This window comes from Plectropomus leopardus, chromosome 21 (genome assembly GCF_026936395.1).
Source record: "Plectropomus leopardus strain MGB_pleo_1.0 chromosome 21, ASM2693639v1, whole genome shotgun sequence".
Lineage (NCBI taxonomy): Eukaryota > Metazoa > Chordata > Actinopteri > Perciformes > Serranidae > Plectropomus > Plectropomus leopardus.
The window spans coordinates 9,217,614-9,230,325 of record NC_142196.1 but is presented as its reverse complement, the minus strand read 5'-3'; the positions used below and the strand labels follow the sequence as shown (position 1 = coordinate 9,230,325).

The window sequence follows — 12,712 nt, the reverse complement described above, 5'->3', positions numbered from 1 at the left end:
CACATAATAGTTTTGAAGTGTTATCCAAGGTTCTGCATATGACATTCAAATCACTAATTTAGCAGCAAACAACTATTTGCAAGGTAAAGATGTAGTTGAGTAAAGAGCCTATCACACAGAGAAAAGCGTCGGCAGCAAAACCATTGTTTTCCTATGGAACAGTACACCTGTCAGGAGCTCCTCTTTTGTTGCTGTGCAATGCGTTTTTTGGGCACATTAAGTTAAAATATTTTAAACTTTTTAGCTCAAGATGCGAAGTTGCACTGCTCATCAGTATCACTTCAGATATCATCAGAAAGGCACGCAGCCCTGCCCCAGGTGCTTTCAAAGCGTTTTTGGAGCGGTTGCACCTGGTGCAATATGTCTTGATGTGATCGCCCCCTTCATGGCGTCCTGAGCAGAGAAAGAAGTCATGCTATTTATGTGTGTTTTGCACTCTGGAGGTGTGCTGTTCTTTGCTGTGGTAAACAATCTGGCAGTCAGTGCAAGTTAGTGCATGTAAGCCCCTGTGTGCGACCCACTGAATACCTAATTGCTGCTGCTCTGCACAGTGCTCACACTGCCGTTACAGGCTGTTACGCTCGTATCAGAACAGTTCTGTTGTGAATGCGTAGCGCCCATCCTCTAGTTGCCCCCAGTTAACATCATTAGCTCTGTTAGTGCTGTTGCTGTTGTTAGCACTGTTCCAGCTGTTCGCACCATTAACTGCAAGCTGCTGGCTCAGCCACATTCATATTGAAAGCTGTGTGCAGACGATCCTGGCCTACACTCTGGATTTTAGATACGTTCTGAATGTCGCATACATTCAGAAAGCCTTTAAGTTCTCTTTTGGCATATACCAGGTGATGTCTATGTATTTTAATTCATATTCATTAACAATGTTCAGGCCTATTTTTGCACAAACCTGGTTTCAGTCCACTGTAAATGCATATTGTAGCAGCATGGCTCAAGGAGTGGCAATTTAGATAATCCCCTGACTTTTTTTTGGCCATTGTAATTGCACTCAGTTGCACTTCACTGTAACTAGCTGGTTCAAGCAACCCCTTGAGTTTGTATAGTGTGGAGAATGATGAGCAGGTTCATCTTTTTGTGCCGCCTAAATGTCTGGGAACAGAATACATACAGGTCTGTCCTACAGCTGACTCGCTAAAGGAAGCTCACAAAAAACAAAACAAAAAAAACCAGGTTATTTTAGCACAGAGGATAACAAGATGGCTTAGAGAGTGCATTGTGCCATTGATTTCACATTTTAGTATTAAAAAAGCACAGCAACCCACATGCAAATCTTCTCGTTAACATTTAACGGGCATAATAGGCATTAATACACAATATTTGTACGCACTGCTGTGCTTTGTAAATCACCTCAGGCTGTCTCTTAAAAACTGGCAGCATTTTAAAATTGCCAGTGGCATATATACTAATAAATAAAGAAAGTGCTATCACATACTACACAAATACTGTTACACCATCATGGAGTTGATGTTTTTTTAGTTTTCAGTGAAATATGACAACTGTTGGTTAAATTCCAATCATATTTTGGACAGACATGTCCCCATAATGCCATCATCAGGTCATAATTTGCATGGTACTTTAGTTTATAACCAAAACTTTAAAACACTATGCCATTCCAATCTGTCTCAGCTGTATTTGCTATTCAGAAAAATGCCAGCATGCTAACTAATAAACTAAGATGGCAAATATGGTAAACAATATATCTGCTGAACAATGGCATGTCATGCCGTTGTGAACATGGGCCTCAATAGAACCAACAAAGTCGCTGACAGTGTGAATCATAGTCCTGTTTATGTGAGTCAATCACATGAAAGTCGACACAGCAGTGAATCACATTGCATTGAAAGCCCATTAGCAAAATGTGATACTTTTGATCTGACAGTCACCATTTAAAAGAATTAGTTGCCAAGGGAACACAGGAGGCTTGACTTCCGCTGCCTTAACTGTTGCTAGACTATTATAAACACTACAAACTGAGTACAATTAAAGAAAAAGGCTCCCAAAAATACAACGTTATATGCCAAAAATAAGAAAAACTGCATTAGCATAGCAACACTAACTGGAGGATTGCATCAGGACATTTCTTTGAAAAAATATGGCCTAAAATTAGCCTGAATCAACACCTCTGGCTGTCACTTAGCATTTTTTTGCAAACACATTCATTTCAGCTACACCCAAGCAATGATTTACAACATGTGTATGTAAATGATTTATAAAGGTAGTGCAAGGGATTCAGTGTACAGAATTTTCTACAGACTTTACTTTCACTGCTATAAACTCTCAATTTCTGGTATGTCTGGAAAAAACTGTCAGTGCAGAGGAAGAGATTTCATGCAGCAGTTTGTTCTGAAATATACAGAGCCAAATCAGCATGACTCACAAATGTGGATTAACAGACAAAAAAACAGGTGCACCACCCACAGAAGCTCAACCTTTATCAACAGGATATAAAAGGAAAAGACATCACCGCCGGACACAGTGTTCCACTGCGATGTTCTCTGAGGATTACCACTTCAATAAATGATTGATTGCATATGTGCTGCCAATGCTAAGAGCTTGGCTGCCTTGGTATGTCTATTTGTCCCTTTCTCTTTGAATTTCCGTCTGAGTGTTTCCTAGTTCAGAGCAGTCTCTCTGGCGTCCTGTCATTTGGTCCTGTTCTGACCCTGAATGTCTGTTCGCCAGACTGTCTGTCTGTCTGTCTGTCTGTCTGTCAATGTCAGTGTGTCTACCTCTGATCGCTTTACAGTATCTGCCTGTCTGTCACTACACCTTTCCTCCAGACTGTATTTCTAACCAAACGAGGTTAGCACAACAGCTAATTAAAGACATTATATCTGGGTATTAACTGAAATTATCTTGTCTGTTGTTCAGACAATGTTCAGATAAAATGCAGCAGTTCTGCACACTGAAAAGTAAAACAATTTAATAAGACATGGACCAAAAATCAGAAGAAATTAGTAAAATTGAAAACTACCATAAAAAAAACCCAAAAAAACAAATAAGATAAAATATATATATATATATACACACACACACACACACACATATATACATATACATACATACATACATATATATACACAGACACATCTACAATTATTAGTATAGTTTTTCGGACATTTTTTTTTAAAAAAATTTTACCCAGTTAAAAATAATAAAATAAAAATTAATAAAAAATAATAAAAGTTAGGTATTTACCTTGTCACTTTTTTTAAAATTCTTCTTTTATTCTTTTTCTTATTTCTTTTCAAGTTGCTTACTGCCTTTTGCCTCATGCTTTTAAAGGAAATCAAACCAATTTGCTCAGGTTTCAAAGGGTTAAACAGCTTGTGAAAGGCGTCTAAATGCCTAATGCCTAATGTTTAAATGTCGATCCAGGTCTCAAAGGGTTAATACTACCCCCTGAAATGACTATGATGCCATGGGCTACACCTGCAATTGTAGTTTCAAAATGCAATATAACCTATTTCCACAAGAGTGCAGTAATCCTCTTGTGCATTTTACCACAGAAAATCCTGGTCATGTGCAGTGTGCCATCTCAAGAGAATCTCACTTTAATTATTAATCAAGCAGGTTCTTGCAAATAAATAGAATATTAAAAAAACCCAAAACGTATATTAGAAAGATTTTAGGAGGAGGATAGAAATGATTCACATCACACACTACTGTTAATGTGTCTGATATTAGGTGAATATATATTTTTTACTATAATAATAAAAAAAAAGACACATTAATGTTTGGTAACCAAAGTGCTCATTACTGTGGTGGTATTTCACCGAGGGTGTGAGTTGCCCATATCTCCCTTCAACCATGGGACTTACCCCCCCAACTGTCACATCACCGCCTCAGTTATCAAAAATATCATGCAAATTTTAATATAGCACCATGTCTTCATATGTCCTGAAGCTGACAAATAAACAGACTTCACACTTATGCATGCACATGATTTCACTAGAAATCCAGTATGTGGGCTGCTTTCCATCTGCCTGCTCGGTATACAAGAATAACACAAGTGACAGTTCATGCTAAACTATAACTGGAAGGGAAGGCTTACATCTGAAGCTACTAAAAGGGACCTTGCTGGGGTAAAACTGGAAGAAGTGTAATGCATTTAGCTGAAACATTAAGCACTTGATATCCTCTGTAAATGTATGTTTGTTATATACAAGCTAGAAGCCAACCGAAGGTGTAAAGTGGGAGATTGAGAGTAGGTTAATTCAACTGCTATGTCTAAACAAGTTTTTAAATTTCATTATTTATACAGCGTGGGTGAAAATGAAAGGTGCCCTGTGAAGTTTTGTTGTAAACAAAGCATCTATTTCTGCATTTTTCCGACCATGTTACTACCATCTATCTATCAGTGAAAACAGTGTGAAACTATTGGCGAGGTTTATCTTTTAGTCTATCTGGACCCCTGTTCACAGGCCTTTTCCTCTGCTTTGATAAAATGTTTCCATCATTAGGCTTCTCAGTTATTTAACATGAAAGGTAGTTGGGGTATTTCCATAGACTGTATAAATAATGGACGTAGCAACCATGACGTTACTCATTTGTTTGTGGGCTGCTGTTTTAAGGACTCAAGTTTGATGTTTCAGCCGTCATCATCTTGGTCTTTTGGAGCCAGAAGAGACCATATTTGGAGGATGGCGCTGGAGTGAGAGGTGGATGTGACTCATAAACCGTAGCAATCAGTAATGATGACTCGCAGATAGCCTATCACTTAAGTAACCGTGCTATTAAATATGAATAGCTTTGGGCCTTGATAAAAATGGAACAGGTAAGTTATATGACCAAAACTGTTTTTTTTTTGTACCAGGCTGTAAACATATTTATCTCTGCTGTAAAGTCATTCTAACATGGGGGCTTGTGAGGACTGAATTGCTTTTGGAACCAGCCTCATATGGTCATGTGAGGAACTGCATCTGTTCGCAATTCGATGTTGGCTTCAGACATGTATAGCTGCAGATACATTCCGTTTGTTGCATATTACACACTCCTACAAACTGCACTCACCAAGACAAACCCACAAACACGGCAGTTGTCTAAACCCTGTTACAATGCAACACTGTAGTGAATAAATACAAGACCAAATGCAGCAATAATCCCCTTTATAATTAATATTAAATGAAGATGTGATAAACTTATAAGTAACAAGATGAAGCCATGCCATTACCCTTTCCCTAATCTCAATTGTCACCTTTTAAAGTAATTCTTCACGGCCAGCTAATTGCTGCTTAAGCATTAGCAGAAGTAACAAGTTGTGGCCTTCCCATCACCCTCTCCTTAACCTTAACCGTATCTCTTTTATTCAAATCTATGATTTTAATGCAATACTCTATGGCCATCTTATTGCTAATTTAGCAATTTTGTTGGGATATATGCTCTGGGGCCAAGGATTTTTTTGTTCTATGGTAAACAAATGTTTATGATACTTAATTTTTTTTGTTCAGCTACATAATCTGCAGAAATGAAAACCACTTTCAGGATTTGTAATCCTAAATGTAATTGCAAGAAGTAAAAAGCTAATCTTAGGGTATGAACGAAGTACACTGCCATCGCATCTTCCCCAATAAGGGGCCGTAAAGCCTTGTTTGGCGCATTTCAGCTTGATGACGTTATGTAGTCTCATTTAACCATTTTTTGGCAACCGCCTTTTATTTTTTTTTAGACAAAGGCTCCCATATTCACTTTGGGGTATTTATGGCATATTTTATGTTGTGGAACAAAACGGGAAAGTCTCTTAAGCGCTAGTGTTAACCACAGACCTTATTTTAGGCTTCTAAAAAAAAAGTTTTTAAATGCAAAAAACCTTTAGATGAGGAAACCAGATTTCCAGGTTTTATGAATCATTCCAAAGGTACGGTACGTGGGTTTTTCAGCCCCTAAAGGTGCCCCAAACATTCTTCTTTTGAATTGTCCTCTTTTTTTTAAAGAAAGTTGCCACCCGCAAAACTGCAAGGGATGGTGAGGACAAAGTGAATGTATAAAACTATAAAACTTTTAAATAACTTTCAGAATAATGTGTCGTATATGTGCATAGAAACAGTAAAGCAGTGAAAACAGATCAGTACAGTCGGTTGTCTTTGTTTTTAATTTGTATATAAAATCAGTTGATGTGTTTTGTCTCAGAAGTTTTAACTTTATTGTCTTCAGAGCTACACGCCCTAACATGGAGTCACGGATCAGAAAATCTTGTTTCCACCCAAACTTAAAACTCAGTCAGAAGTGAGAGCTAAAGATGTCCTGTGTGAAAACAGGAAGGAATTACTAACAAATCAACTCTTTAAGGACGGCACCATCACTTCCTGATTCCTAATTCCCTATTCTCGCACCCATGGGTGACTACTAAGGAGAAACAAGTTAGCAAGGGTAGTTAATAAAGTACGAGAACAAAAAGGCGTAAGAGTTTGTGCTTTCAGTGTGCTTTCAACATATATGTAAAGAAAGTGAAGCACTGGAGGGTGTCTCCATAACTCAAAGTATGTTGCAGTGATATGGTTTGTGCTGAGAAGTGTGCTACCCATCAATCATCTTCTGGGTTGTTTTTATGTGGAATTTTGGTCCTTCACTTTACTACTTGATATTTACCAACATGATTGTATCTGTGTGTTTTGTAATAACTGTTGCAGAAACAGGCCGAATATCTGGCAGGAAGGGTGTGTGTGTGTTGAGTGGTTTCCTCTCTAAGAGCTTGGCTGATCAGAGCAAGCCGAGGGTGGAGAGGGTGTGCTCTCGTTAGGTTTTTGCGGTCACAGTTGTGCTACCAACCTTAGTTGCCTGCGCAACATCACTATTGTCATAATGTTTGTGTGGCAGGAAAAAAAAAAGATGAGTAAAAATGTATGCTCTGCTGGTTGAGAGCTGTTGAGCCTGCACTCGCCTTCCTGTGGCCCTGGGCTTGAGAACCTCTTTCTGATTGCAGCTTGTCCATGTGACTTTGGTTTCCGTTGCTTGCCTGCTTCCGTGAATAGTAAAAAGAGGCATCAGTGCTTCAGTCAGAGCGGAGGAAGGCAGCTGAACCTCACACATGAGAACACACTCTGCAACAGCGAGTCAACTAGCGATATGGTCAGGGGATCAACCGTCAGTGGCTTGGGAAATCCACACCTAACCACCAGTGTAAGTAAATGCACTGTGCACTACATGCACTGATGCAAAAACTGATAAAAGAAGCAAACTTAATGCTTTATCTAAAAGTAGAATGTTGAATTCAAATCTATTTTGTCTTTGGTGTATTTGATCGAGAGTCTGTACTGATCACCTGCTGCTGTGCATGCTAAAAATCCTGCTAATGTTGTATAGGATATAATAGAGTTTTGTTAAAACAAATTACAGCATAAAACAATTTTGATATTAATAGTGAATGTTGCATACAGTGTCATATATTAATAGCAAATTGTTTGGTATTTGGCATTTGAGAAATGCCCCTTGAGTTATGTATTGCCCACTATCAAAACTCTAAAGTTTAAAAATAAATTGGCACAATGTGATCTCAATCAAACTTTACAGTTTCACTTTTTAAGTCATTGGGAACCATATGCTGTAATTTTGTGAAATTCTCTTGCATTGTAAGCATGGTTTATATTATGTCAGTATTAAACGTGTGGTTTTCCTACAAGCTAGCTGTTATCACACCTGTAAAAAAAAAAGAAAAGAGAAAGTAATCTGAAATATGTCTTTTCGTCAGCACATAGGTGAGTATAAAATATTTTTTGGAAAACAACAGCAAAGTGAAAATAGCAGTGACACATTTTATCATAGAAAAACAATACTTCATTTGAAATACAAAGATTTAAAAGTAACACGCAACCTTCATATTCAGTATACGTCACGCAGTGGTTTGAATTGAAATTAGGGAAATTTTACTAAAATGTCCAGCTGCTGTTCTCATGATCAGTATGATATTATAGATTTACATCAACTTATTTATCTTTACCTCCAGTTTTACAATTAGTTAGTTATTTGAATGTCTAGGGTCAGCCGTACACATCCACAAACATAACATATAACATGTTGTGGACATGAATAAAAGCGTATTTGTAATAAGTGACATTTAAGGTTTGGATACAACATGTAAAATAGGATACAAAAATGTTTTAGTTATGAATACAAATTTTAAAATAGCTAAGTTTTTTTGTGTGAGTGTGTGTATGAGGGTTTTGTGACTTTGTTACTTAGCTTGTATATGTTACTTTTTAGTGATAACAAACTAAATAAAATACTAAAAAGTTAAAAAGTTGAGTGAAAATCGTCACTCATATCCTCAGTTATGGAGAGAGCGTAGGTTTCATTTTTCGAGGGTAGGTACATTTTGGGGAGGGGAGGCACATTTGAAATGGGGTGTTTAGGGGGCCTCTTCCAGAAAATTTGGAGCATCAAACACCTAATTTCCTGCACACTGGTTAATTTTTTGGCACCAATTTTCGCCTTTTTTGGGATCTATTTATGGTTTAAATGTCTTTCATTTGGTCAAAATTCAAGGCCTCTGTTACTCTACTGCTTTTATTGGGAGGGGGACAAAAATTCATGTTCTAAATACTGAGGCATGTCCGAAGTGTCCCCTTTGAAATCTACACCAATAGTTTTTAACAAGAGTAGGTATCTGCCCATCTACGTCCATGACCTCGATACGCCGTAGCAGTTTGTTAAGCTGCTGTCTCTCGCTCTCCTAATTTGATAATCCATTTAGAGTGGACAGATTGATTTCATTTTCATGCGTAGAGCACATATTTGCATTTTAAGACATTATTTCAAAATGCCATGATACCACACTCATTATCACATGCAAATTATAAAGGCTATGGTTTTTAATGTAGGAAGAGCAAGGCTATGTGGGTATATATTTTGAAACATCTATTGCCAGCACATGCCTGTATTGATAAATCGCTCCTTCTATCACCTTGTCAATAGTGAGGATGTTAAAATGCCAGTCCACAGGCTCCCTCCCATCCTGCTTTGCTTGTTACTCATGTGGGGAATCCTAACATCGGTCTCAAGTCATCCAAAACACAGCCCATGCCAGCTGGTAAGACGTTTCTGTTTTTCCTCAGCCCTACTTAATGATCCCACATATCTAAGTAAACTGAGATATCAAAAAGAATATATCTAATTTAAAAGACAAAACAATTCATGTGATTTTATAGAAGACATTGCACGTAGAGGGCTAAAAAACATGATCTCTGTCTTTTAAGTCATTCTTACAAAACTTGCATACTCCGATGCTGCATTCAATGCATATCAGATTATCTGTAAACATGAGATGGTGACTCAGACTGAAAATGTTCTTTTGTGAGGATGTTTTGTGCGCTCAGATATTTTCCACTTTGTCTCCAAAGAAAGGCAAAGTTAGTAATTTATTAACTAATCAATTAAAGTTGGTAGTCTGGACTACTTTCGTGTAGGACCTCTTTACTTCTTTTACTTTCTAAAGAGCCCTGAAGTCTGCATTTGTGAAAGTTAACATATAAAATATAATATTAAATGTTGTTAATAATCTGGGTTTGGTCTGGAGGCTCTGTTGCTTTTCCCCGGAGGGTACCTACTTCTAAGTGATCAATAGTCTTCCTTTTAAATAAAGTAGCTAGCTAAAAAGTTTATATGACGTAAAACCCCCAGATTTATTCCTGATATATTAATCAAAAATAAGTCATTTACTAAACACTAGTAAAGACAGAAAAAGAACAAAAAAGAGAGAGCTCAGAGAAAAGCATGTGAAGCCACAGGATATGGTAAGTTCTGACTTGTGTAAGCTATTTTGTCGAGTTGCTTCTCTACAAGATGCTCGTAGTAATTTAAGTTAGTCTTTTATTGTGGAAGGTAAACAATTGAAGGAGTGAGGCGATAATGTGCTGCCATGGACAACATGAAAAAATAAGAGTGTTGCCATCTTGGTTCACGCTGGTTCAGAACACAGAGCCTCCATGTTCATATTACTTGATTCTAGCTATCAGTTGTACTTTGCTATGAATCAAATTAGCTATTAGCTCTCTTGCCCAGTTTGTTAGAACATGGCTGTTAGGGGCTAATATTCCAAAAATGCAATATAGCGAAGATTACTATAGCAACTCTGTGAGGCTGTACTCGGGAACATTTACTTTGTGATTATTGCTAACACTGCCATGCTGAAATTATCACACCTACAATGCCATGTTAAAGTTTAGCAGATAATATTCATGAAGTTCACCATCTTAGTTTAGCCCAATGCTAATTAGCACGAACACTAGACAAAGCACATCTGAAGCTGATGGGAATGCCATTAGTTTTGCAGGTATTTGGTCATGAAGTGAAGTATTAGGTATCAAAGGTATTTGAATTCATCCTCCATGGGGCCTCAAGTGTAGTAACATCCATTGCAGTCCATCCAACATTGATATATTTGCTCTGGTCCATTGTGGTGGATAAACTGCTACTGTAGCTTAAAACTAAGAAAAAAAAAGTTCAAACGCTACACAGAGTGATATAAAAGGTCTAACAATCCTTTCCATAAAGGGGGTGGCTAGTAAAAGCCCACAATAGACTAAATTCAGCCTTGTGATTCCTGAACCTTGCATATTTTCTACAAAGGTCAAACATTTTTCTCCCACAAAGAGACGTCCAGTTGACAAACACGCTAATTTAAGTCAACGCACTCTTCTTTTCTTTGCAGATACAAAGGACGGCTCTCTGCAACAATGGCAAGTTCTCCTCTGTGCCTTCAGGACTGCCAGACAACCTTGAAGAGCTTCAGCTCAACTACAATCACATTCAAACACTACATGACAGCTCTCTTCATTTCTCCTCACTAAATACATTGAGCTTAGCTTGTAACAATTTGGAGAAATTAGAAGCAAACACTTTTCAAGACTCAAAATTATCATTAGAAAGCCTTAATTTAGCAAATAACAATCTTCATATTGGCTACCAGGAAACCAGCCATGCATTCAAGACTCTATCCAAGCTTAGAGCTCTGGATCTCTCTGAGAATGAGCTTGATGACGAAATGGCAGCCACTCTTCTCCAAAATCTGACCTCCCTGGAGTACCTCAATCTTTCTGGAAACTTCTTGCAGAGATTGGATGAGACGTCATTCAGGGATCTTCACCAACTCAAAGAACTCGACCTACAGAAAAACATCATGTTCGAGATTGATGGTGCCTTTGACAGTAATTCTAAACTCCAGCGGCTAAACTTGGCCTTCAACTCTCTGCTTTGCCTGACAGACTTCCACATGACCCAGCTTGTGGTCCTCAATGCCAGCCACAACTACATTGAGTGGTTCATCTCCAGACCAGACCTTAACGACACTTTCCAGCTGGAGGCACTCGATCTGTCACATAACAAACTGCTCTTCTTTCCTTTCTTGCCTAACCACAGCCACTTGCGTAATCTTTACCTATCCCACAACAGCATTAGGTTTTACGAACACTTGGCAGACAACGACATGTTCCCCAACTCGACTTCAAGTGTGGAGTTCTACAATATGGAGAAGTACTCTGGCAATGTGACAGCTCAGCTGTGGGACGAGAGCCTTCATGGTGACATCTCATCTCTGGAGATTTTAGATCTGAGAGGAAACCAGGTGGAGTATTTTCCTCAAGGATTCATCCAGAAAATGCCGTACCTATCTAGACTTCAAATGAGCACAAACTGTCTGGAAACCTTAAACCTAACGTCAAAACAGTTGTCTGGCAGCTTATATGAGTTGGACGTTAGCAACAACAGGCTGAACCAGATTGTCGCAGATAACGATACGCTGACCTCTCTTGGCAATCTGACGTACCTTAACCTTAGTCTGAATGATCTTGGGGGATTACCCTTGGGATTATTTTCCTCATTACCAAGCCTCAGGTCAGTGGATCTCAGTTATAACAGCATTGACATCTGCCTTCCTGAGGAAGTTGAGACCAGTACAGACACTAGCTTGGATTGCGCAGATTGGAAAAACATTGTATCGCTAAGGCAGCTTTACCTTAAGGGATGCAACCTTGAAAGAATTCCATCATCTGCATTTGCTGGGTTGTCTCTTACGCACTTAGAATTGTCCGACAACCCTGGACTCATTGTCCAAGAATCAATCCAAAGTCTCAGCAAGACGTTACAGCATCTAGGTTTAGGAAACACTCACATACAAGACTTTGACTTCTCCCACTTCCAAAGTCTGAAGTCTTTGAATATTTCAAGGAACTCTCTAGCCCACCTCCCCCCTTCACTTCTAAGTCTTGACCTGAAAGTGCTGGATTTGAGGGACAACAGACTGTCCACTATTCCCACTGGTCACGCCAACACATTAGCCCAAAAACTGCATACTGTTTTCCTCACAGGAAATCCGTTCAACTGCTGCCAAACTGAATGGTTCAGGACATTTGAAACAACAAAGACAATCAATATGGTTGGACAATCAGTCATCGAATGTCAGGATCTGATTCAAAAAACACACAGAGTGGAGCACTTCCAGTCAATTTTGTGTTTGGAGGTAGGCGGGGAATCTCTGCTATGGTACATTCTGCTTTTACTACCCATCTGTCTTTTTTTTGTGGGCTTTTCGATCATTGTCCTCCTCACCTTTAAGCCCCAAATGCTACAAATGTCAATCAAAAAGAAGTGCTTAAAGCCTACATCTTACTGATACTTTATAAACCTGCAACAAACCACATTTGTACAGTATATTATTGAAAAATGTAACTGAATGTATTTTGAAATAAATTCAAGTCATTGTTAA

General features: G+C 38.4%; 1 protein-coding gene across 1 annotated transcript; it reads left to right on the top strand.

Annotated features, from left to right (window-relative positions):
* The first annotated feature begins 6,918 nt into the window (after positions 1 to 6,918).
* nrros (negative regulator of reactive oxygen species) lies at positions 6,919 to 12,712 on the top strand. Its single transcript, XM_042510655.2, has 3 exons — positions 6,919 to 7,134; positions 8,926 to 9,040; positions 10,661 to 12,712. Exons 2-3 carry the CDS (start codon positions 8,939 to 8,941, stop codon positions 12,617 to 12,619), a joined length of 2,061 nt encoding a protein of 686 aa, XP_042366589.2. The 5' UTR covers positions 6,919 to 7,134; positions 8,926 to 8,938; the 3' UTR covers positions 12,620 to 12,712.